Source organism: Protopterus annectens, chromosome 8.part0 (assembly GCF_019279795.1).
Source record: "Protopterus annectens isolate FY-2018-M chromosome 8.part0, PAN1.0, whole genome shotgun sequence".
In the NCBI taxonomy this organism is placed as follows: domain Eukaryota; kingdom Metazoa; phylum Chordata; order Ceratodontiformes; family Protopteridae; genus Protopterus; species Protopterus annectens.
In genome coordinates this window covers 141,908,734-141,934,469 of record NC_056741.1, presented here as the reverse complement: position 1 = coordinate 141,934,469, position 25,736 = coordinate 141,908,734, and the positions used below count along the sequence as shown (strand labels likewise).

At 40.9% G+C, this 25,736-nt stretch overlaps 1 protein-coding gene across 1 annotated transcript in view; it reads left to right on the top strand.

The window, feature by feature from the left end:
* LOC122808165 (alpha-2-macroglobulin-P-like) overlaps positions 1 to 25,736 on the top strand; it is a 686,630-nt gene that overhangs the window by 474,923 nt on the left and 185,971 nt on the right. The window contains exon 13 of the mRNA XM_044079138.1: positions 3,753 to 3,982. Within this exon, the coding sequence (XP_043935073.1) occupies positions 3,753 to 3,982 (230 nt within the window). The remainder of the gene's footprint in view (positions 1 to 3,752; positions 3,983 to 25,736) is intronic.

Genomic DNA, 25,736 nt, shown 5'->3' with positions numbered 1-25,736 from the left:
CTGTCTAGACAAGCTGAGGGGTGTGTCTGTGTAAAGGCAGTTTTGATACAGCTTGCTCAACGTTGCCTGTCGGTTAGCTTGTTTGTGCGATGCGCAGCTCCGCGCAAATGGGGTACGCTGGTTTAAGCCTCATTTGGCTATCGGCACGCATATTATGCTCAGCTCAGCTAGGGGCACATAGATTCAGTGTGTTAAACCACTGCTCAGCTACGGGCACTCATTTTGCACCATTTAAACCACTGCTCACCTACGGGCAGATGCACGCACCCTGTTAAACTGTAGCTCAGCTATGGGCACATCTGGCATTTTTTATTGCTTTGTTACCTCACATTTCTTCAATATAAATGGGCTATTTCATTACATTTTACATAAAATGTGATTTTATGTGTACATATTTGTCAGGGACTTGTTTCGTGCTTATTTTGCTAAAAATAAAAATTGGTGTTGTGGGGGCTCAAACCATGAATGCCTGCTCTTCAGCCAACATCTCTACCACTACACTATTGTTTCTTGGCTTACTTTGCATATTTAGTTCTTATATGCTTTCCCACTGACTGCTAACTGTAGCTGCGCTACGGGCACGCCCACGCAAACGAGCACACTCACGGTTAAACATCTTTACAATTTAAAAATAATTATGTGATGTTCATTTGTACATTTTATGTTCGTAGTCTGTGGGGACATGTGTTGTGTTGTGTTCATTCACATTTCCATGGACTCTGGCGTGGGTGTTTACTTTGGGCACTTTTACTCTTCTGGGGGCATGTCCGCTGACAGGGCTCGGCCTACGGACACGCCCCCTACTGTCTTACACGGACCGTGTTAGCCTTTGGTGTGATTCAGCATGCTCTCATGAATATGCAGAGCATGCTGACATCACTCCGTTTAACTGCAGCCTCCGTGTATGAGTTATAAATCTTACACGGAGGCTTCGTGAATCCTGCCCAGTAAAAATCGCCCAGTGGAAACAGAATAATAGTTTAGTATAAAAGTTTAATAGTAATTGTTTACTTACACCCATGGATGTTCAGGACTTATATATCATGATCCCTCATGGGCAAGTTTTTGAATGGCTTTCTGAATATCTGATACGTAAGGGTATAAGCCTGGACAATGTAAGCACCTATGAAACTCTAATTGAAATTGTGTTAAACAATTTTATATTGTTTGAACTTGAATACCACCATCAATACACAGGTGTAGCAAGGGGTTCCACATGTGGTGGACTTTTTGCTAATATTGTAATGACAACATGGAAATATCATTTTAAATGTTGGCAGGTTATTTTATGTTTATCTGATAAAGTTTTACTATTAGAACTACAATAATAAGAGCATGTAAAAGAAAGAAGGGAACAAATCATTTGGGGTGTTGACCAAAGGACGTTTGACTTCTACCCCAGTTAACATTTAACCAATTTAGGTTTGCTTTCAGAGAAAAGGCAAAGGGAGAGAGACAAGAGAGGAATAGAAAACATGCCATATTTTGTAACTTTTTATTGGAGTCTAGTACAGAGTAAACAAAATGAAATAAGATGATAATTAAGGTGTATACGATTCAACATAATTTCAGGGAGCAGCTGGAATAATTAAATCAGGATTACGACAGGAAGCTGTATAGGCAAATAACAGAAGAGCAATGGAGGGAAATATACCTGGCACCCAGATATTCAACAAAGTCAAAAAAGTTCAGAATATTTTCTTGGAGTGCCTACATAGGTATTTCATATCCTGCATAAGCCGCAGAAAAGGGGTCCCAGTATTAAGGGAAATATCCGTGGTGGTGCAGCGGTAGCGTTGTTGCCTCACAGCAAGATGTTCTCCCGTTCGATTCTTGGCTGGAGTGCAGGGAGTGCCTTCTGTGTGGAGTCTGCATGTCTTCCCTGCGGTTGGGTGGGCATTCGAAAGACATGCGTAAATGGGTGTGCCTTCAATGAAGGTTGAACGTTGAGCTGGCACCTCGGCGTTCATCAAAATCTACTGCCAATCATTAGCGGACCGGAGTTCCGCTGTGGCGACCCCTAACTGGGAAAAGCCGAAAGACAACAACATAGGTGATGCAACAGTGGCAAAAGCAGAACTGGAGAGCACATCTTTTGAGGGTGTATAGTGCTAACAGAATTGAAATAGCCACAGCAAAACATTTAGAACAGACCTAATGGGAGTAATTTGAATTAAGGGAAGACATGATCATTCGAACTGAGATACAGAATAAGAGGAACAAAATACAATAGGCCCTTGTCTGGTTTGATAATGCTAGCAGCTAAGAAGGACATACATAGAAGGAAAAGAAAGAAAATTAACAATAAACCAGTATTAAGAGATAGCCTTAGAGTAACGAATAAAGCAAAGAAAAGAGAATTGAGACTGATCACGGGAATATGTGGAAAATGTTTAAAATAATTGAAAACTATGGGAGAGGTACACTCATAACATGAATTAGTAACCCTGAGTCCATGGAAAATAAATGTAAATAAAGGAGTGATGAAATGCGTATTACTGACAAAGAAAGTTAAGCTACAAAAAGCCCGGAGTCTAGAATATTGTTGTTAAAGTGGGAATAATTAAAGGAAATTATACAATGACCCCCATTAATATTCCAAAACGTGCATGCCATTGTAAATCCCATAATATACCAACGTAAAAAGGTCCGGTCACCCAGACTTTTTTCTGTTGGAATAAAGTGCTCAAAACATTTTTTTTAACAAATAAAAAAAGAAAAAAACAGAGCAATGGAGACTTTCTTTTCTCCGTTGCTTTCATTTCAAAGCATTGACGTACTGGGTATGCATGGGAAGCAAGTCCCATATGCATGCTCATTACATCAAAACAAGGAAGCAGTGTACCACAACCAGCGGAAGAACAGCAATGCGCCATTATAAAAGTAAGTATTTTTTTCTTAAATGATGTCATTGTATAATAGCAATAACTGACTCCGTGGTTGTGGTATATTGAAGATTTACCTACGATTGGCTTTATTTAATCACTCGGGCTTGAACCCTCGAGATTAAACCACACCAACCGTGGGTAAATCTTCAATATACCACATCATGTCGTCGGTTATTTCTTAAATATAATACATGGTCAGCAATAATACATTGAGCAAAATGGAATGAGATATGTTTCAAAAGATTTGCAACCCTCCCGTTTTATTTCATGTTATATTGAATTTACTACAAGTGGTTTAAATGTGAAGTATGGCCCATACTACATTATGTTACTGCAATTCATTTCTGTAAGGATTGTTGTGACTTATTGTAACAAAGTTAAAAAAAGGGTCATTGGCATGTACTTTAACAACCCAGATCTGACCATTTTCCTTTCTTGACTAAAATGAAGTTTGTCCCTGGCATAGAGTCTGCCCATCTTCCTATCAGTCCTAGATCCTTATCCTTTATCCACTGCTACAGCCAGCCATTATAATCTCTTATTCTCTGCTTTAATAATGTTCTGGCTGATAGAATATATAGTACTGCTAAAAATACACCATCTCCCCTCCCACACACACTTTGGAATCTCTCAGCCATTTTGCTTGTCTTATTGTTTTTATATCAAACATCTCTGTGTTAATATTTAAACATATTGCCATATGACAATTTGAAAATTACTATATACATCTTTATTGTTTCATCCCAGTCTACAGTGTAGCACTGGCATTATCGAATTGCCTTGTATGTAAATCATCCAAAGGCATGCTTCTAGAGTACTGTATTAAGTTGCATTACATGTTATTCTTCTTTTCTGTTTTTTTAGATGGTATGTTACACTGGAAATATTGGAATCATGCTAAAAATGGTGAGAACATTGACGATCCTTACATCTGGTACCAGGCCCCTTCTTCAGAGGTAGAGATGGCAGCTTATGTTTTGCTTGCCTTGATGTCAGTTCCTAATCCATCTTCAAATGACATTACTTCTGCGGCGAAGATTGTGAAGTGGATTACAAAGCAGCAGGGTCCATATGGTGGTTTTGATTCTACACAGGTAACCTGAAAGATATGAGCTTTTCAAATCACTCCATTTTCATCTGACAAGACATCAAATTACTCAATCTGTCTTTGTTGGTATTAAGGCAAGCTGTATAATAATGCTAATATATTTTATGTGTCTATTGGATTAGGACCCTTTAGTGAAATAGTTAAGAATTGAGTTAGTCTGACTGCAAATGAGCATAACATTACATACTTACTTCAAGAATCCGTATCCCAAAAAGTATAAAGCCACATATGCAGTTAATTTGTATGATGAGCTATCCAGAGTAATTACCTGGCAAAGCAGGAGCTTTCATTAGGAATATTAAAACTAGCTATATAATTCTAGTTGAAACAATAACAATGGCATGTTGAAAACTAAATAAACATTAGCAGGCTCTACACAAAGTACAAATGAGAAATCAACAAATCTAGTAAGATATCCTGAAGATGAATTCCCTAAAGGCTGTTTCCTTAAATGATTGTGTAGAAGGTCACACAAAAACACATGCAATCTGTGCTACGTTCATTTCCACATAACGTATTATGGTGGAGTCACACTTTTCCACAATGGAAACAAATTCAGATTAGGTGTTAACATTAATGTTATACTTCTTAACCTTTGATAAAAACGTTTAATTTAAAGAAAAAATACTGACTTATGTAATCAGAAAATAGTAAATAAAAACATATATAAACCCAAGTGCCCTTTTACATACCTACCTATATTGTACTAATTTGGCAAACAGTGTTAACAAACAGGTGAAAACAGTATGAATTGCATTGCATTTGCTTGACATCAGAAGGAGACAATTAGCCTGTCAATTCTATCATATAGATGAATTTAATATTCTACCTCTCCTGGCTCCCATCTTCCCCTTCACCCCTTTTTCATTTGTTTGGTTTCTGCTACAAAGTCTCCTTAGATTCCCTTCCACCACCCATCCTGGTAGTCCATTCCATGGGTTCATCGCCATCTATAACAGGAAATACTTTCACAAATCCAGGGAGTAGCTGGTTTTTCCAGCCTGCTGCTTATTTCAACTTTCTCCCTCTGTCCTTCCTGTTCAGAATGACCCCTTCATATGTCACTGATGTGATTGTGTGTTTCCATATCATATCTCCCCCATCTGTTCTGGTGTCTAGTGAGAACATCTCCAGCACTCAGTCTCTTGTCATATCTATTCTCCTACACCCATTGCATTCTTCAGATGGTTTTTGCCTATACTGCTTCCAGCAGTATGATATCTAGCTCCTGGTATGGCTTCCAAATCTCCACATAGTACTCAGTATTGGTTCAACTTGAGCTGAGTAGAGTGAAATCAAATCTTTGCTTCGAGAGTAAATCCAATAGAATTCAAATTGCTGTTACTGCTACTGTCTCTCTCTGCTTTTGCTGGTCCTGTCCATGTATATTCATAATCCCTAGATCTTTTTCTTGCTCCAGTCTCATGTCTTAAAATATGCACCTTGCTGCATGTTTCTCTTGCTATGCATAGTTTCTATTTATTTATCCCTCAAACAAAGCTTGCTTTACCTTCAAAAGCAAAACTTGATTATCTACAACCTGCCCCATTGGTTGCTTGTGACCGCCTCAGGACCATGTCCTGTGAATTTTACTTTTGAATTTCTTTTTTTTTTCAGGTGTAGTGAGAACAAAAAGCAAAAGCTGAAGTGCTGTGCAATCCATCTTAGAAGCTATTGTCATCTTCCTCTCAAGCTGCAATGATAGTAGCTAATGGAGGGGATGAGCAGGCTAGACTTCCATAGATGAATTGCTCACTATTAGAATATAAATATAGCCAGCTGCATGCCATTCCTTTTGTAGGGAAGGGGACTGGTGTGTTAGTAAGACTTTAATTATTGGGTGCTATGGATGTTTGGATCTTTTGGTAGTTTTGTCTTGCAGGTATATTTTTTTAATCTTCATCATGAACTCAGATAGATATGGGTGTAGCTGTAAGAGCAGATACTGCCTACAGCAGATTACACTTAGATTTTTTCTTTACTCATTAAATTGTATCTAGATCAACTTGGTGATAGGGGTTTACTTTAACAGTGAAATGCATTACCATGGCTGTCTTTTCAACATTGTTGGTGATCACTCATTACAGCTGATTGTCAGAAGTGGCTTTTTGAGGAAGAAATCTGTGCATGAAAAAAAGGGGATTAAAATGATCACAATAAAGTGATCAATGCAGTGGGTTTTTAGGGGTGGATGCATTGTATTGTATCTGAGAAATACAAACTGAAACGCATTCTTGCAATTGTTTTTCATTCAAATTTGTCACAGCCTCCTAACATCAGAGAGGTGCACAAAAATTGCTATCTTTTTGGTGAAGAGGTTTGGAGGCAGAGTGTGTCTGAAAGTGTGGCACAAGTTATGCAATCTGGCTAGCCAAAAAGCAGTATATGTGGCTATGACCAACAAGATGAAATTCACTATGGAGGCAAATATGCCTTATACTTTTTTCACAATCACATATCAGAAGTATAATCGGAGTTTGCTGAGGTTTGATCCTGACCTCTGGCCATTGCCTGTTTGGGGTTTGCATGTTCTCCATGTGTCTCTGTGGGGTTCCTCCCATATCCAAAAGCTTACTGTTTCCATTTCAAACTCACCCAAGAATGGAGCTGTGGGCATCAATACAGACTCTACATGGTTCCCTGTATGGGAGGAGTTGTATAAACCAACAGCTTTGGGCATCTAATGTGGTGCACAGTATCCTCAAGACAGGAGAACATGGATCACAAACTGCATGCCACTTTATGGTGTAAAGTATGGTTCTAGGTGATTTGGTCATGTTGACAAATGTCTCCAAAAGGGCATGGGTATTTGCCGGTGATAAGTAGGTTGAGGAATTGGCCTACTCTGACCTACACCAGGGACCCATGTCAATGGTGAAAAGGGTATATGTGCCCCTATTATCCAGTGTGTGCCTGTCATAAGGTCCAGCAGCCATAGGTCAATAAGCTACTGACCGGCCATTGTCCAATTCCACAGCTTGGGTTACCTGAGATAACTCTGTTAAGAAAAAGCTAGACATAAAACCAATCAACCTGCCAAACATGAGCTACGAATTGCTGCACTTTTTTTATTTCTCCAAGTCTTTTGGGTTTCTAATACCATGACAGGAATGGACTCCATTCCTAAGTCAAAGTACGATTAAAGTTCATGAAATTAGTATTGTTTCATGCTTTGATGTCAGCCAGAAGTGCTCTTCGCAGCCCTCGCAATGTGCCCAGTAATGACTCCTTCTGCAATTCGTACGGTGTTACATGAAGTGGTAACATATCTAAATACAATTTTAAATTATTTTTTATAAGACCTCGTTTCTGCCTGCAGATCAAAGTATTTTATGACTTTGTGTCTCTCTGTACGCAAGACACTGTAGTCACTGGGTGTGGCAATTTCAATGATCAATGCTACTTTTGTCTTCTTTTCTTGGACCACTATATCTGGTTTTCTAGCATCTATCTTTTGAACTGTTGGTATTGGCTGATTCCATGTGATATAAACTTCATAATTTTCTATAGTTCTTTGTGGCTCATGTTTCCAGTGTTTTCAGGCACTTCAGTACCATAATGTTTGCACAATCTCCAGTGTAACAGTCTCGCCATATTATTATGCCTTTCAGTATACAGTCCCTCTGACATTAATGCATCGTAACCAGCAACAAGGTGTGTGACTGCTTCCAATTCAGTTTTACAAAACTTACATATGTCTGTTTCTTCCGCATGTTCAATGGACTTTGTAAACCAGCATGTACGTAGCCCACTGTCTTGGGCTGTCAATATTAACATTTCATTTCTTCATGTGAATTCACCTCTCCTTAACCATTCCTGCATTTATTCTTGATCAACATGAGGCTCTTCCAGAAGTTTTCTATACTTGCAATTATATTTATGTTTTTTCCACATTTCTTGACTTCTCATCTGGTCCTTCACCTTATATTCTTTCTTTTGTTTTTTAGCACATTCAGTTGCTGCCTGGTTTTTATCTACTTCTGGTTTGATTTCCATTCCTGCTTGACATAGATAGGCTTCAGATGAATTAAGCAGAGATGTCATCTTAGATTTATTATCCTCATGTTTCAAAACTTTCTCTACATATGGATCTTGTGAAGTCAGTAGATATGTGTGGAGTCCCACATTTTCAGATCTATACATGTAATCATTTTCAAGGAGGCCCATCCCTCCTTCAGAACGGGGAATATATAATCTTGGTATACACTGATTTTTATAAATCATTTGGTGAGCATGAAGCATTCTTCTTGTTTTAATATCCAATCTAGCCAACATTTTATGGGGCCAGTCAATCACTCCAAAACTATAAGTTAGGACAGCAAGAGCAAACTGATTTATGGCTTGGATCTTGTTCTTGGATGTCAGTGTTGTTTTGAGGATTAATTTAAGTCTTCTAAAGTATTCCTTACTGAGCTTTATTCGCATTTGTTCATGGATTATTGCTGATCCTTCATCAATTCCCAAGTATTTATACACTCCCTCTTGCTCAAGTTCTTTTATATCACATTCTTGTCCCAAACTGATGTTTTCCTGGAGCTGCAGTTTTCCTTTTTTAAAGGTTGCTTTTGCACATTTATCAAGACCAAATGACATTCCAATATCATCTGAAAAAGGTTTGACAACCTGCAGCTTTGCTTTCAGTTCCTCATCTGATGAACTATACAGTTTTAAATCATTGATAAAGAGAAGATGAGAAGTAATTAGACTTTGTTGTTTTTTAGAAGCCAAATTGTAGCCATGGCCTAAGCTGTTAAGTAAACAGCTTAATGGGTTAATGGCAAGGCAGAATAGCAACAGTGACAGAGTCACCCTGGAATATCCCCCTTTTAATTTTTATCTGTGGGATAATAATCTGTTCTTTATCATGGCTTAACTGCAAAGTGGTCTGCCACTGTTTCATGGTTACTGTAATGTAGTCAATCATTGTAGGGTGTATCTTCTACATTTTTAAGCACTCTTTTATCCATGAATGTGGGATACTATCAAATGCTTTTTTGTAGTCAAGCCATGCCATACTTAGATTCTTCCCCTTCTTACAATTCTCCACTATAACTTTGTTTAACAACAAATGGTACTTTGTTCCATATGACTTTCTTTTATTGCCCTTTTGTTCTACTGCCATAATTGAGTTTTCTTCTAAATGACTGTAAACTCTATTGGCGTCAATTCCCGTGTATAATTTATACTTTGTTGGAAGACAAGTTATTGGTCTATAATTTTTAGGGTAGCTTGCAGGTTCACTCTTAAGTAAGAGCATTGTTTTTCCTGTTGTTAACCAGTGCGCTGTGTGTTTAGGGCGTGCATATAAATAGTTCTTACTCATGGCTAAATCCTTGTGCAAAGAAGCTAATACTTAAAGCCAAAAGTTAGGTACTGCATCTGGGCCTGGGGTTTTCCAGTTAGAGGCTTTTCTCAACTTTATTTCATTCTCTCTCTCTCTGTTATTTCATCCCATTTCATATCCTGTACCTTTAAACTTCTTATTCTTTCTTTTACTTCTTCTATCCATTTAGCATCTTTGTTATGTTCCACAGGATCTTCATAGATACTTCTCCAAAATGTATCTACTTCCTCTTTTTTTTGGCAGTCTATCAATTCCTTCTGCCTTATTTCCCAAATCTCTATAAAACTTTTTTGGGTCATCAGAAATTGTTTATTTTGTGCTTTTCCCTTATATTTATCTTCGTATCTTCTAAGTCTTTCCACCTGTTTTGAAATTTTTAGTTTATCTCCAATAGTGCATAATAGATCCTGGTCTGTTCTAATACTGTGCACTGCTTTTATCACATCTATCTTTCTTAATATTTTTGTTGATCTGTTCCCTCTTCTATAATCTTCTAACAATGACACTTCTTGTCTTAGCTGTTTTATAGTTTTCTCTATTTGATACTTCCATGATGGTATTCGCTTTCACCCCCCCCTTTTCCCTCGCTACCCTATGTTCCTGTGGTAGAACTTTACAGTTATTAATTTAGCAGCACAGTAATATATTCTGTTTACTTCTGTTAAATCACATGGGTCTCTATGGACAGTGGTAATTACTGTGATCATTTGTTTTATCAAGCTTCTGACTTTTGGGGTTTTATTATCCTTCTGCAGTCTATTTCCCTCATTGATGTGAGGGTCGGAACTTTGAATGTTGGCAGTATGACTGGTATAGGGAGAGAGCTAGCTGATATGATGGACAGAAGGAAGGTTGGTATATTGTGTGTGCAAGAGACCACATGGAAGGGGAGTAAGGCTAGGTGTACTGGAGGTGGGTTCAAATTGTTTTATCATGGTGTGGATGGGAGGAGAAATGACGTAGGAGTTATTCTGAAGGAACAGTATGCAAAGAGTGTTTTGGAGGTGAAAAGGGTGTCGGATTGACTGATGTTTATGAAGCTGGAAATTGATGGTGTAATGATTAATGTTGTTAGTGTATATGCTCCACAAGTTGGGTGTGCAATGGATGAGAAAGAAAAATTTTGGAGTGAATTGGATGAAGTGGTGATGACTGTAACCAAGGGTGAGAGAGTGGTGATTGGAGCAGATTTAAATGGGCATGTTAGTGAAGGGAACAGTGGGGATGAGGAAGTGATGGGTAGGTATGGTGTTAAACAAAGGAATGCAGAAGGTCAGTGGTAGTGGATTTTGCAAAAAGGATGGATATGGCTGTGGTGAATACGTATTTTAACAAGAGGGACGAGCATAGGGTGACATACAAGAGTGGAGGAAGATACACACAGGTGGATTATATCTTATGTAGGAGGGCCAGTTTGAAGGAGATTGGAGACTGTAAAGTGGTGGCCAGAGAAAGTGTAGTTAGGCAGCATAGGATGGTGGTTTGTAGGATGACGTTGGTGATCAAGAAGAGGAGGAGGAGTGTGAGGGCAGCACCAAGGATCAAATGGTGGAAATTGAAAAAGGGTAATTGTGAGGTGGAGTTCAGGGATGAGTTAAGACAGGCACTGGGTGGCAATGAAGAGTTACCAAATAGCTGGGTAACTACAGCAGAGCTAGTAAGGGAGACAGCTAGAAAGGTGCTTGGTATCACATCGGGACAGAGGAAGGACGACAAGGAGACATGGTGGTGGAATGAGGAAGTACAGAAGAGTATACAGGCAAAGAGGTTGGCAAAGAAGAAGTGGGATTGTCAGAGAGATGAAGAAAGTAGACAGGAGTATAAGGAGATGAGGTACATTGCAAAGAGAGAAGTGGCGAAGGCTAAGGATAAGGCATATGAAGAGTTGTATGAAAGGTTGGACACTAAGGAGGGAGAAAAGGACCTGTACGGCTAGACAGAGGGACCGAGCTAGGAAAGATGTGCAGCAGGTAAAGGTGATAAAGGATAATGAGGGAAACATACTCACAAGCGAGGAGAATGTGTTGAGGAGATGGAAAGAGTACTTTGAGGGGTTGATGAATGAAGAGAATGAGAGGGAGAGAAGGTTGGATGATGTAGGGATAGTAAATCATGAAGTACAATGGATTAGCAAGGAGGAAGTAAGGATAGCTGTGAAGAGAATGAAGACTGGAAAGGCTATTGGCCCAGATGACATACCTGTGGAAGCATGGAGGTGTTTAGGTGAAATGGCAGAGGAGTTTTTAACCAGATTGTTTAATGAAATCTTGGAAAGTGAGAGGATGCCTGAGGAATGGAGAAAAAGTGTTTTGGTACCGATTTTTAAGAATAAGGGTGATGTGCAGAGCTGTAGTAACTACAGAGGGATTAAATTGATCAGTAACAGCATGAAGTTATGGGAAAGAGTAGTGGAAGCTAGGTTAAGAAGGGATGTGATGATTAATGAACAGCAGTATGGTTTCATTCTGGGAAAGAGCACTACAGATGCAATGTTTGCTCTGAGAGTGTTGATGGAGAAGTACAGAGAATGTCAGAAGGAGTTGCATTGTGTTTTTGTAGACTTGGAGAAAGCATATGACAGGGTGCCTAGAGAGGAGTTGTGGTATTGTATGAGGAAGTCAGGAGTGTCAGAGAAGTATGTAAGAGTGATACAAGATATGTATGAGGGTAGTGTGACAGCGGTGAGGTCTGCGGTGGGAGTGACGGATGCATTTAAGGTGGAGGTGGGGTTACATCAAGGATCAGCTCTGACCCCTTTCTTATTTGCAGTGGTGATGGACAGGTTGACAGACGAGATCAGAAAGGAGTCCCCATGGACTATGATGTTTGCAGATGACATTGTGATCTGTAGAGAGAGTAGGGAACAGGTGGAGGAGACCCTGGAGAGATGTAGATATGCTCTAGAGAGAAGAGCAATGAAGGTCAGCAGGACTAAGACAGAATATATGTGTGTGAATGAGAGGGAGGATAGAGGAATGGTGAGGATGCAAGGAGTAGAGGTGGCGAAGGTGGATGAGTTTAAATACTTGGGGTCAATAGTTCAGAGTAACGGTGAGTGTGGAAGAGAGGTGAAGAAGAGAGTACAGGCAGGATGGAGTGGGTGGATAAGAGTGTCAGGAGTGATTTGTGACAGATGAGTACCTGTAAGAGTGAAAGGGAAGGTCTACAAGAGGGTAGTGAGACCAGCTATGTTATATGGGTTGGAGACAGTGGCATTGACAAAAAGGCAGGAGTTTGAGCTGGATGTGGCAGAGTTAAAGATGTTAAGATTTGCACTGGGTGTGACGAGGGTGGACAGGATTAGGAATAAGTATATTAGAGGGTCAGCCCATGTTGGAAGGTTTGGAGACAAAGCCAGAGAGTCAAGATTACGTTGGTTTGGACATGTGCTGAGAAGAGATGCGGAGTATATTGGGAAAAAGATGCTAAGGATGAAGCTACCAGGTAACAGGAAAAGAGGAAGGCCTAAGATAAGGTTTATGGATGTGGTGAGAGAGGACATGCAGGTGGTTGGTGTGACAGAGCAAGATGCAGAGGACAGGAAGAAATGGAAACAGGTGATCCGCTGTGGCGACCCCTAACGGGAACAGCCGAAAGAAGAAGATGATGATCTTGATATATCTGTCTTTGTCTATTAAATCAAGCAACTCTTCTCGTAACTCCTTTTCTTCCATACTGAGGGCACATCCCTTGTTTTCCATTTCCTGTGGACATTCTACAGAAAGGTCTTTAGCATCTTCCTGTGGCACATTCTCTTCAATTTCATCCTGTGTAATCTGTTGTTCTGTCATATGGGAACTCACTGGCCTGTTACTCCTCAAAATTGACTGCATCAGAGTTTCCACAGTTTTCTGTTCCTTTCCTTGCTGTCTAGCTTCAAGTGAACGTTTATACTGGTTTCCTGTGGAAGGCTCCAAAATATCTTGATATGGCACCTGACCAGTTGCTTCCTGTTCCACTGGTGTCCCCTTAATTTGGATATCCATTGCTCTATCCTGTTTTGGTGCTTCTGCATTTGATTTTCTACACTGAATCCTTCTCTTTGCAGCTGTTCCATTCCCTCAATTTCTATTTCTTTGACTTCTCCATTACTAATCTCTTTTTCTACTTTTCCTCTTAGCCTTCTTATTTTTTGTATGTAAAGCTTTTCATATCCAGATTCCTTTGCCTATATTTTCTTCAAATATCTTTGGTGCTGCTCTTTTTGTATTAGTTAGTTTTGGTTTCTCCTTTGCATAACTATTACACCATATTAAATCTCTTTTCCTTTCCCCTGTCCATATTTCTTCTTCACGTCTCCTGATGATCTTGCTTTTCCTTATTCTGGGGACTCACTCCATCATGCTGTGATGTAGTCTGTTTTAGACCTTCTGCATTAAATCCTTCACTTGGCAGGCACTCCATAACTTCAACTTCTATTTCTTTAACTTCTACTTTATGAATCGTCTTTTTTACATTAAATCTTTGTGCTTTTAGTCTTTTTATTGTGAAATTTTCCATATCTGGATGCCTTTGCCTGTATTTTTCTTCGACTATCTTTGAGGCTGCCTTCTCTATATTAGTTAACTTGGCTTTCTCCTTTGCATAAATATTGTACCATATCATATCTCTCTTTCTTTCCCATGTCCATATTTCTTTTTTATATTTTTCAAATATCTTTAAGTTTTGTTGTTTATATTTTCTCACTTCCTCAGAGGCTTCTTTTTCCAAAGAGATCAAAGTTTCTTGATCTATATACTGTTTTTCGAAAATCTGTTGTATTAATGAAAGCAAATTTTTATTTGAAGCTTGTGACAGTTTTTCCTGTGGAAGTATTTTTATTTCCTCTAATTTCTCTCTTAATCATTTTGTATATCTTGTGTCTGGAAATTCTGAGCTTTTTGCGTAATAGTAACAATACATAATTTCTTTCTTATCCTCAATAGTCCACTCTGTCGTCTTTATGGCTCTGTGGCCAATCAATTTTTGTCATTTTTGTGGACTGCTACTTCTTTCTACAACAGGGGGGTCATCCTCCCCTGAGCCTGGCCTGGCCCCATTGTAGGAATGTTTCCATGTTTTGAGGATTCTACACTGTAATTTTTTCCATTCCTGGCACCAGTGCGCCTACCAGGATTGGGCACCTTTTTATCCTGGGTCTTGTGCACCCAGCTATCTTTTTTATTTTTGATTTACTTCTGTCCATGATATATGCTATGGATTCACTTTATAATCTCGAAACACTGAAATATCGAATTTCAGTATCTCAAGACTATAAAGTGGAAAGTACAGAACCACGAATCTACAAAAGAAAAACGCACCAAAAAGCGTATCAGTGACCAACTATGAAAACAAGTAGAATTAAAGCACCAAATATGCTGTTTCAAGCACAAATGAACAAAAAGTCCCCAAGGCGTTCAGGTACTAATAAAACACACTCCTTTAATGACAAATAACATGTATTTAGCGCTTTCATCCACATTAAGTGGGCTTCATCAGAATACATATAATAAACTGCTGAAAGTATATATAACATTTTACTTTGGCGCCAGTAGTTAGTGGACCAATGAAAATGTAAGAACACTTTAAAGAAATATTACTGTTTGAGTTCTAAAAGTCCGTGATCTCTGAATCTACAAAAGAGTGAACTGACAACGCCGAATACACCACGGTTATCATAACATCGAACCGCCTAAAGTGCCACAACACAAAACCACACTTTATTCACACACAAAAAGGAAGACAGTGCAGGAAACCCAAAATGAAGACAGTGCAGGCAACCCAACATGAAGAAAGTCTAGGATATCACTTTCTGAATGTAAATCCAAGTGCAAAACACATCCACAGTACTGTAACACACCTTCACAACATGCCCATAGCCCTGTATTAGACTTATGGTCCTCAATATTCTGAACCCCCATGGTGACCGCTCCGCTCCACCAGCCCATAGTAGCAGCCACATACATACATGGCAATAGAGTATTGCAGCGGTGTCCGAATGTGTACATTCCACTACATCCGTAACAGCCTGGCAATTGCCAACAGGTGGTGTATGTCTCCCAATGCTGCAGGACCTTCTCGAACTGACAGTGCCTCTTCAGGATCAGCTGGCATTTAGGGGAAGGAAGAGTGCCACAACTCATCCAGCTGGGCAATTCCTCCACCCTGTCCAGCTCCAGTGCCAACACATTCAAGAGCACCCTAAGGTCTGTTGCCCTGTGACCGAGTAGGGATTTCATCCGCCGGTGCCAGGCTTCCACACTGTTTGGTGTCCGTGGCAGGAACAGCATGTTCAGCTCATTGACATTCCAGAAGCAGACTAGGAACATTGGAGGGAATCTATTGAAGCCACTGTTACATGTGGAGAACTTCCTTAGTTTGCCATGTATGTACCAGTCGCCAAAATACCTAAGTAGCTCCCTCCCTTCTGATGGGAAATCCTCCTTTAAGGCATGGAACGCTGAAGGGTCCTCTGTCTCTGGCATGAATGCCAGGGCTACAAGACATTTAACCTTGATCTGGAAGGTCATATCCGTATTATAGGTGTGTCCAAGCCCCAGGCTGCTGGACCTTTTGCCAGACATTCTGGCCAAAATGGAACAGGCACCCTTTTGACGTTATCCCCTGCAGGTTAAGTGCAACACTTCATTTGGCCAGGATTTCTAAATCACTCAGTATGTACCTCACATGGAGCTCAAACCCCTCATCATCCAACAGCTGCAGAACACAGCTCCATATGTAGCTGTATGCTTTCAATGACTTCTTGGACATCAAACAGTAGAGCAGCGGCACACTTTTGTGGCAGCCACAGTGCTTCACCAGGCCATGGATGCTATAGAGCTGGTGTCACAGTACACCCTTGTAGAAGAAAGTCCCGTCAACAAGCCATATTGTGGCAATGCTGAGGTCTAGCAGGTTTTGGCGAGTACTAAATACTAGCACAGTGGCTTCAGTGCTACTATCTGACATCAGTTTACTGGTGAATACACTGGACTTGGTGGGGAAGTCAGCCATGTCCACGTCCTGCAGTTGGTGGGGAAGTCAGCCATGTCCACGTCCTGCAGTGCGAGTACTCTCCAACACTGGACTTGGTGGGGAAGTCAGCCATGTCCACGTCCTGCGATGCGAGTACTCTCCAAGGCAGACTTCGTCCCTTGTCTGCAGACCCTGCCTACTTGTTGGACAAGTGTCTTCCGTGCAGGTAAGCTAGGGGTTACAGGGGACAATGTGGAGGCCAGTACATCATCCACAATCACACAGGGGTTCTCCTTGGACACTCTGGCCTTCACCTTTAGGTCTGCACACATTCTGTACCTCTCCACCTCTGCAGGGTCACCACCATGGTCATGAGGAATGGACTTAAGCAGCCGTTCACCATCAGGCACACTTATGGTAATAGCCCTACCTTTGCATTTCTCAGTCTGCTTCCCTTTGCAGCACCAGTAGGTCCTTTTGTTCCTCACCTTCTCTCGGTTGAGCACGTAGCTGTCTAATAGTAGCACCTTCCCTCCTTTCTGTGACATAGAGGTCTTGTACATGGCCCATAGTGTTCCTGCAGCAGTGATACTGTTGTCCGCCATTGCTGTGTCCCGCACCGGGAAGTTTATTCCCTGTTTACAGTTGTGTTTCTAATTTTACAGTTTTCAGCTGCTGTTTGCATTCATGGTTTCAAAACTCACAGTTTTCAGCTGGCGGTGTTCTGGGCATTCCACTTTATAGCCCTGACATACTGAACTTTGATATTTCAGTATTTTAAGGATATAAAGCAAATGCTATATGCTATATAAATACAGTCTATATATCAGTGTCGCCTTGGTGAGATTTTGTGAAAAACAGGGTCCACCTCGCGAAGGTACTCACCAAGACTTGAGGATGAATTCAGTTTCAGCACCACTGCTCTCCTTTGCTTGCTGACTTTTCATCTCTCCATCACTGATGATGCATCTTAAAAGTAGATAACATGATGGTAAGGAGGAGGCTGGACATTCTATGTATCCAGGAGATAAGATGGAAGGTCATTGCAGCAAAGACACTTGGATTGGGATCCAGCATCTACTGCTTATTAGAACAGGCTAAAAATGCTGTAGGAATTGTAGTGAGGGAAAGACTTCAAAAGGCAATGAGGGATGTAATCAGAATTAGTGACAGACTCATAAGAATCACACTCCAGCCTAATGATAGGGCAGTAGTCATGATCTCAGCCTATCCCCCACATCAGGGTTGTGTTAATGAGGAAATGAGTGCATTCAGGCAGCGGTTACAGGACCTACTAGATAAAGCAAGACAAAATGAACTGCTGTTGAGAATAGGTGACTTGTATACATGTATCGGAGCAGACAGAACTAGATATGAGGACTGCCTGGGTCAGCATGGCTGGGGCAACATCAATAACGAGGGAGAGGCCATGCTAGACTTCTGACTAGTAAATGGCTTAATAGTAACAAACACATGGTTCAGAAAGAGAGAGAGTCACAAGATCACATACAAGAGTGACCAATATGCAACTCAATTAGAATTTCTTGTAGTAAGGTAAGGGCATTGGGGTAGAATCAGTAATTGCAAAGTTATCCCCAATAAAACAGTCAGCCCACAACATAAACCAAGGGTTGCCACAATCAGCTGCAAGCAGTGGACAGAGAAAAGTTTTAGGTTAATAGAGACTATCCGCTGTGTACAGAGAGTGCATTTGTGAAGGACAACCCCTATAGTCTCTTAATCGTGCTGTATTCCATCCCTCTTCACTAAAAAAAAATGTACTTTACTTTATTCAGCTGCTCTTACTGTAACTGTCTTCTACCTTCTTTATTGCCTTAGTTTTCTGTTCTGTCTGCTCTTAAGTGTTCAAGTGCTCTTATTCTGCACTTATTGCTACATGTTAGTAGCCTGATTAAATTTGTCTGCTATTCTGTGTGTCTTAGTTTTGGTTTTAGCACTTGTGCTTCAAGGCAGTTATTTTACATTCAGGGTTTTTGTGGACAAACCCTCATCAAACCCTGCTATCCCTAAGTCCAACAAGTATTCAGAGCACTGCCTTTCTGTGAATTTGTACAGAGCTGATATAGCAGAGCTAAATTCTCCTCACTGTGAACAGAGTTGGATCCTTTTCCTATCTTATATTCCAAACTGATAAGTACACTTTTTGCAACTCAGTTTGCACTGTGCTGTATTTATATATTTGCTTTATTATTTATATATTTGCTGTATTGCTTCTGTCCTATGTTGTTGTCTGCGCTTTGTTTCTCAGGGTAGCTCAGAAGCTAGTTTCAGGTGGGGGTTGTTGAGCCAGCCCATCTGTTTGTCATTGTCACAGGTGTATTTTCTGTGTTGTACTCCTATTGCTAGAATCTCCTTGTGTTCTGACTGAGTGTACTTCTCAAACAATCTGGAAATATAGAGCTGATAAGTGTATTTTTTTGCTGTTTTTAACTGTTCAGAGTTCTGCACTGTCTTAATTTGTGCTTGACTGAATTATTTATCTGCTGGCATTGTTTTCTGATATTCAAAGTGCCTCCATTTTGATTTTTTCCTAATTTACTGCTTTCTGCACTTGTTTTTATTTTTTTTATTTAATTGCATTTATTTAAACTGTATTTGCTTTAATGCTGCTACACACTCAAGTGTGCTAGCTTGTACTGTATTTGATTGCTTTTACTGTTGTTTTAGCTGCTTTTCTGTAAAAAAAAAAAGTTCTACGCTTGTTTCCAGCCTTTCCTGTAACTAGTCTAGTCCAGGTACAGATTTGCTGTATCTACAACTGTTTGTAAGCTTCTGAGTCCCCCAAGCCTTTCTGTGTTGGAGGGAAGCCTTCAAGCTTATCAGTGAGAGTAGTAAGCATTAGGTAGCCTATCTACCACAAGAGGAGTGGTTTCTGGCCCAGAAATTGTAGTTTATTGGCTGTTAGGGCATTTTTTCCATCCCTTTCAACTTTCTGGTTTAAAAGCCAATGTTTGCATGGGTTTGCTCTTGTTTAAGCTCCATGGATCCAGTTTTGGTGTCCTGCAGACTGCAAGAGCATCAGGAAGGGGAAATAGATACTTTGAGTGCCTCTATTTTGATGTTTTCTTAATTTACTTCTTTCTGCACTTGTTTTTAGTTATTTTTTAATTTAATTGAATTTATTTAAACTGTATTTGTTTTAATATTGCTACACACTCAAGTGTGCTAGATTGCACTGCGTTTGAATTGTTTTACTGCTGTTTTAGCTGCTTTTCTGTATAAAAAAAAGTTCTAAGCTTATTTTCTACCTTTCCTGTAACTAGTCTAGTCCAGATATAGATTTGCTGCATCCAGGACTGTTTGTAAGATTCTGAGCCCTCCCAAGCATATCTGTGTTGGAGGGAAGCCTTCTAGCTTATCAGTAGGAGTGGTAAGCACTAGGTAGCCTATCTACCACAAGAGGAGTGGTTTCTGGACCAGATATTGTAGTTTATCAGCCGTTTGGGCAGTTTTTCCATCCCTTTCAATTTTCTGGTTTAAAAGTGTGGGTTTTCCCTTGTTTAAGCTCCACAAATCTAGTTTTGGTGTGCTGCAAGCTGCAAGAGCATCAGAAAGGGGAAAGAGATACTCTAAGTGCCTCCATTTTGATTTTTTTCCCTAATGTACTGCTTTCTGCACTTGTTTTTAGTCATTTTTGAATTTAATTGCATTTATTTAAACTGTATTTGCTTTAATATTGCTACACACTCAAGTGTGCTAGCTTGCACTACATTTTAATTGTTTTTACTGCTGTTTTAGCTGTTTTTCTGTAAAAAAAAGTTCTAAGATTGTTTCCTGCCTTTCCTGTAACTAGTCTAATCTGGATACAGATTTTCTGTGTCCAGGAATGTTTGTAAGCTTCTGAGCCCCCCATGCCTTTCTGTGTTGGAGGGAAGCCCTCTAGCTTATCAGTGGGAGTGATAAGCACTAGGTAGCCTTCCATCCCTTTCAACTTTCTGGTTTAAAAGCCTGCATTTGCACTTGTTTCCCTCCTTTCCTGTAACTAGTCTAGTCCAGATACAGATTTGCTGTATCCAGGACTGTTTGTAAGCTTCTGAGCCCCCCAAGCCTTTCTGTGTTGGAGGGAAGCCTTCTAGCTTATCAGCAGGAGTTGTAAGCACTGGGTAGCCTATCTACCACAGTAGGAGTGGTTTCTAGTCCAGAAATTGTAGTTTATTGGCCGATTGGGCAGTTTTTCCATCCCTTTCAATCTGGTTTAAAAGCCTGTGTTTGCATGGCTTTACGCTTGTGTAAGCTCTGCCTAGCAGCGCCGAGCTGAGGTAAACTAAAGTCTACTCTTCAGTTTTTCGCTTGAATCTTGCTAGTCCTTTCTCTCTTGCACTTCATATAGCTTAATCACTTTGCACTTCAACGGGTTTTTGTAGCAATTATTGTAGCACACCTAAGTGCCATCAGCACTAGTTGTTCTTCACAGAAATAGCTCCAGTACTTAGTATTTATGGCCACCCCTCCTGGCATGATTAAAGAACAGTTCCCTGTGCTTTCTCCTATTAACCTGCTGCACTTGGGCATTCTGAGGCCTCATGTACATGGACAACCCTCTCATCTTACCTCCCAACACTCAGATTTGTGAGAGATGCACGTATATTACCAAATTGGAAGTTACGCACTCTCCAGCCATGACCAGACAAGCTGGTCAAGAGGAGAAGGTCATCACCTGCACTACACCACATGAAACACATAGCCCTCCAGAACACCCACCATCACAACTCTCACATAAAAACACAAACCACACACCCAGCTTCGCGGAGGCTCTCAATAGAAATTTACCCAAACAGTAGAGACCCCCATGATAGAAATGCACTCGACCACCACAACACAGCACAAACCACAAGACACATAGCTCACATCCAAAGTGTGCCCCTCAACCTAATCCCCTAAGGCTAAACACTTTGCACAATACACTAATCATAGGTGACTCAATAGTGAAGCACACAGATGTCCCACTCACTAGATTGAATAAGAAGAAGGTAACAGTCAGCTGTCTATCAGGTGCCAGAATCTGACACATATCACATGCACTCAGGTCACTCCACAACAAGTACAAGTATGATTCTGTCATTGTCCATGTGGGTGTGAATGTCCTGAGATGCACCTCCCTGGACTACATGAAAAGAGACATGGGTGGAGCTCTCGGATTATGTGGCCCAGGCAGGTATGACCTTAGCCCTGAGCAGTATCGTACCATCACCCAGAATGATACCGCAGTACAAACAAAAAATGATTGACTTCAACAATTAGCTAAGTTTCTGGTGTCATTCTAAGGGGATCAAGTATCTGTCTACTTGGGATGACATGATTGACAGACCTCGATGCTTTGCCACAGATGGCCTGCATCTGTCACCCCTGGCCTTCCAGGTACTGTCTAAGGCTCTTGCCACCCCTATAGTGCCTTTTTAGGCGGTATTCCTAAGATCAAATTACCACTATAACAGCTATAAATAAATACAATCAGAGGGTAATGCTGTTCAGTGCTAGAAGTCTAAATGGCAAGATGCACTCGCTCGAACCACTCCTCAAAATGGAGAAATTATTTATTTATTTATTTTACATTTGTTGACTGGGATTGTCCGACTGAGCTGAAGAGCCCTTTTTCAGCAGAGGCCCGGGGAGAAAAGCTCCAACATATTACACAATTTTCATTATAAATTAGCATTAGACAGCAATGTTACAGGATTATTACAAGGCATTAAGTAGCAATACAATGTTATACAGTGTCAATAATCAGGAGTATAGCATAACTATTTCAAGATGTATAAAAAGAAATATGTCATTAAGAGGAGTATAGTTTTTGGGGTAAGTGGTTACAAAAACCCAGTTTTATCATAATGTAGTTGCATGAAGGCAAGACAATTACAATAGAATGTTTCACTGAGGCAATTTGCTTAACAGATTTTAGAAGACAGTAGAAAGAGTAGTCAAGGAAGATTAGAGAGAGCTAGTGAGAAGAGTGAGTTAAGGGCAGAAAGTAGATTAAGGTATGAGAAGTAGGGGATGTTTAAGGAGGGAGAGTGCAGTGGCAGGACCAATGACTTTTAAAGTGCTCTTTGGTGGCTGTCTTAAATTGTTTAGGATGTGTAAGGTTCCTGATTTCTAGTGGGAGCCTATTCCAGGCAATAGTGAGGTGATAGCTGTACATGTTGCATCCAAATTTAGACTTGGGTTTGTAGATTTGTAGTAGGTCTTGGTTAGAGCTTCAGAGAGGTCTGGAGGGAGAATAATGGGAGATGAGAGGGGATAGTGCTGGGCAGTAGGAAGCTCCAGATCATCCATTATATCCTATAGCAGGCTATGACCTGGATCACCATCTTACCCAATGTTAGTTGCACCTGAAGTATCTCAGATGTGTTATGCTGGGCTACTAGTCTGGAGGTCTGCATATCCTTTATGAATATGGAGACACCACCACCTTTGGAGCTACAATCTATTTCGGTGCTGAAAGGTGTGGAATGAGTTATAGCCTGGTAGTGCAGGGGTGCTTTCTGCCACTTTAAACCAGGTCTCTGTTACAGCACAAATGTCGATATTCTAAAAACTAGGGCTCCTTTACCGTAACAAGAAATTCCTTACCTCTGAAGCCAAGATTACTCTTTCTCTTACCTACCTTATACCTAGTCTAAGTACAATTCTCAAATTCTCACAAATCTTAATTCAGGATGATCTGGAGCTGAGAGAGAAGAAGCTGGTGGGGTAATTCAAGCCAGTTTAGGTGTTTTAGAGAGAGACAGTGATGGGATTTGTAGGTTTGTTGGGCAGCAAATCTAGCTACCTTGTTGTAGGTAGATTTGAGTTTGGTCAGGAATGCTGAATTAAGATTTGTGAGAATTTAAGAATTGTACTTAGACTAGGTATAAGGTAGGTAAGAGAAAGAGTAATCTTGGCTTCAGAGGTAAGGAATTTCTTGTTACGGTAAAGGACCCCTAATTTTTGGAATATCGACATTTGTGCTGTAACAGAGACCTGGTTTAAAGTGGCAGAAAGCACCCCTGCACTACCAGGCTATAACTCATTCCACACCTTTCAGCACCGAAATAGATTGTAGCTCCAAAGGTGGTGGTGTCTCCATATTCATAAAGGATATGCAGACCTCCAGACTAGTAGCCCAGCATAACACATCTGAGATACTTCAGGTGCAACTAACATTGGGTAAGATGGTGATCCAGGTCATAGCCTGCTATAGGTCCCCAACCATGTCCCTAGACTCTTACTCCACATTCCTAAGCACCCTGGAATCTATCACAGTTCAACCCAACACTCTCATACTAGGAGACCTCAACTACCCCTCCATCAAGTGGGAAAACTAGTCAAGCAACAATACACTGGCCCAATTCTTCCTGGAATTCATCAATTTCAGTGCCCTGAACCAGCTCATTCTGACCCCTACTAGAGGAAGCAACATCCTTGATCTGGTTATTACTAACATGAGCGACTGTTGCTCTACACCAGTACTCAATCTCTCCCTGGTCAGATTCCAGCATAAACTAATCACCATGGAAATCCACATCTCACCCACACCCCCCACAAAGGCAACCACCTTTAAAAACTTCTCCAAAGCTGACTTTGGGCTCCTAAAAACAGAGATGGCTAACTTCACGGCACCCATGCCAATGGAAAATAGCTGCATGACTGCCAAATCATAACACCAATAAACTGTACGGACATGTACATAAATGCATGGAACTAGCCATACCCAACAGAACCAAGACACTCTCCTCCAAAAAAAGAAGTCAATCTGGTGGTCCCCTGCCATTAATAAACTCTACAACAGAAGGAAGAATCTGTTGCAGAAAAAGATGAAGTCCCAAGACTGGAAAAACTCCCTTATTAGCCTCAATAAAAAGTTGAGACCCCCTCAGCAAATCCTCTAAAGCCAGCTATGAAGGCAGAATTGCAGCAGACACTAAAAACAGTCACAAACCCTTTTATAGTTATATCAAGAACCTCCACGTCAATACTCAGATTTGCTCTGAGTTACTGCACAATGGTACTTCCTATACTGAGCCAACAGATATTGACAACATACTGGCTGACAGGTTCAGTGCCAACTTTACCCCTCTCTCTCTCCCCCTAACGGACCAGTCACAATACCGGAAGAATGCCAGGCACCCAGCATTACTGCAGTACAGGTTAAAGCTGCATTGTCCAAGGCCAAGAATACAGCTTTCCTGGGACCCAATAATATCCCTGGCTGTGTTCTACATGAACTACAAAGCGAACTGGCACCACATCTGTGTGCCCTGTTCAGTCACAGCCTCACCTTAGGCTTTTTCCCTACCAAATGGCACACTGCTACAGTCATCCCTCTCCTTAAAGGGAGAGCAACTACAGACCCTGGGAATTATCGCCCCATTAGCCTGACTAGTCTGATATGTACAGCTATGGAGTACATCATCATGGACCTTAAAAAGTTATAGGAAATATCCAAACTCTAGACCCCACGCAATTTGGCTTTGTGAAACGGAGCTCATGCCTGCTCAACCTGGTTAACTTCTTTGAATCAGTCACCAAGGCTATGGATGAAGGTAAGGCAGTGCATACAGCCTACCTCAATCTGGCCAAGGCCTTTGATACCATTCCTCACTCGGGAATTATTGATAAACTCTTCAAACTGGGCATCAACCCCTATATCACTAGGTAGGTTGCAAATTGGCTCACAGATAGAACACACAGTGTGAAAGTAGTAGACTCCAAGTCAGACGGCCAACCAGTCACAAGTGGAGTCCCACAGGGATCGGTCCTGGGTCCTCTCCTGTTCAGCATCTATGTCTCAGAAGTCCAGGCCAACACAAAGGGACTCTGGCTGATCAAGTTTGCAGATGACTGCAAGCTGGGAGCCATTATTAACTCCCCAAGTGATGCAGACATTGACTGGTGTCGAAACCATGGCCTTAAGCTTAATGCCAAAAAATGTGTTGTCATCCCCTTTGATAAAAACTCAGTTCCCACTAATTACCACATCGATGGGAGCCCACTGAACACTGAAGGTGTTATACGACATCTGGGGACGCAGGTTGACAGCTACTTCTCCTTCGACCACCACATTACCACTGTGGTCAGAAAGTCCCTCTGTGTGGCACATCTCATTACCAAGGGTTTTGCATCCAGGAAGAAAGAGGTCATCATCTCTCTCTACTCTTCCCTCATTAGACCAATCATTGAGTATAATGCCCCATTTGGCATGCACCTCATTAGACACCTGCAACAGCTGGAGAGGCTACAGAAGTACCTCACAAAGAGGATCTCAGGTATTAAACACATGTCCTACATGGACAGACTCAAGACTCCAGCTATTCTCTGTCTCATATAGCCTGCTTAGAGGCAATCTTTGCCTGACTTACAAAGCCATGTCTGACCCAGTTCTATTAGAAATGCTACATATAAAGAAATCCCAATCCCACCACACCACAAACGCCAGAGACCT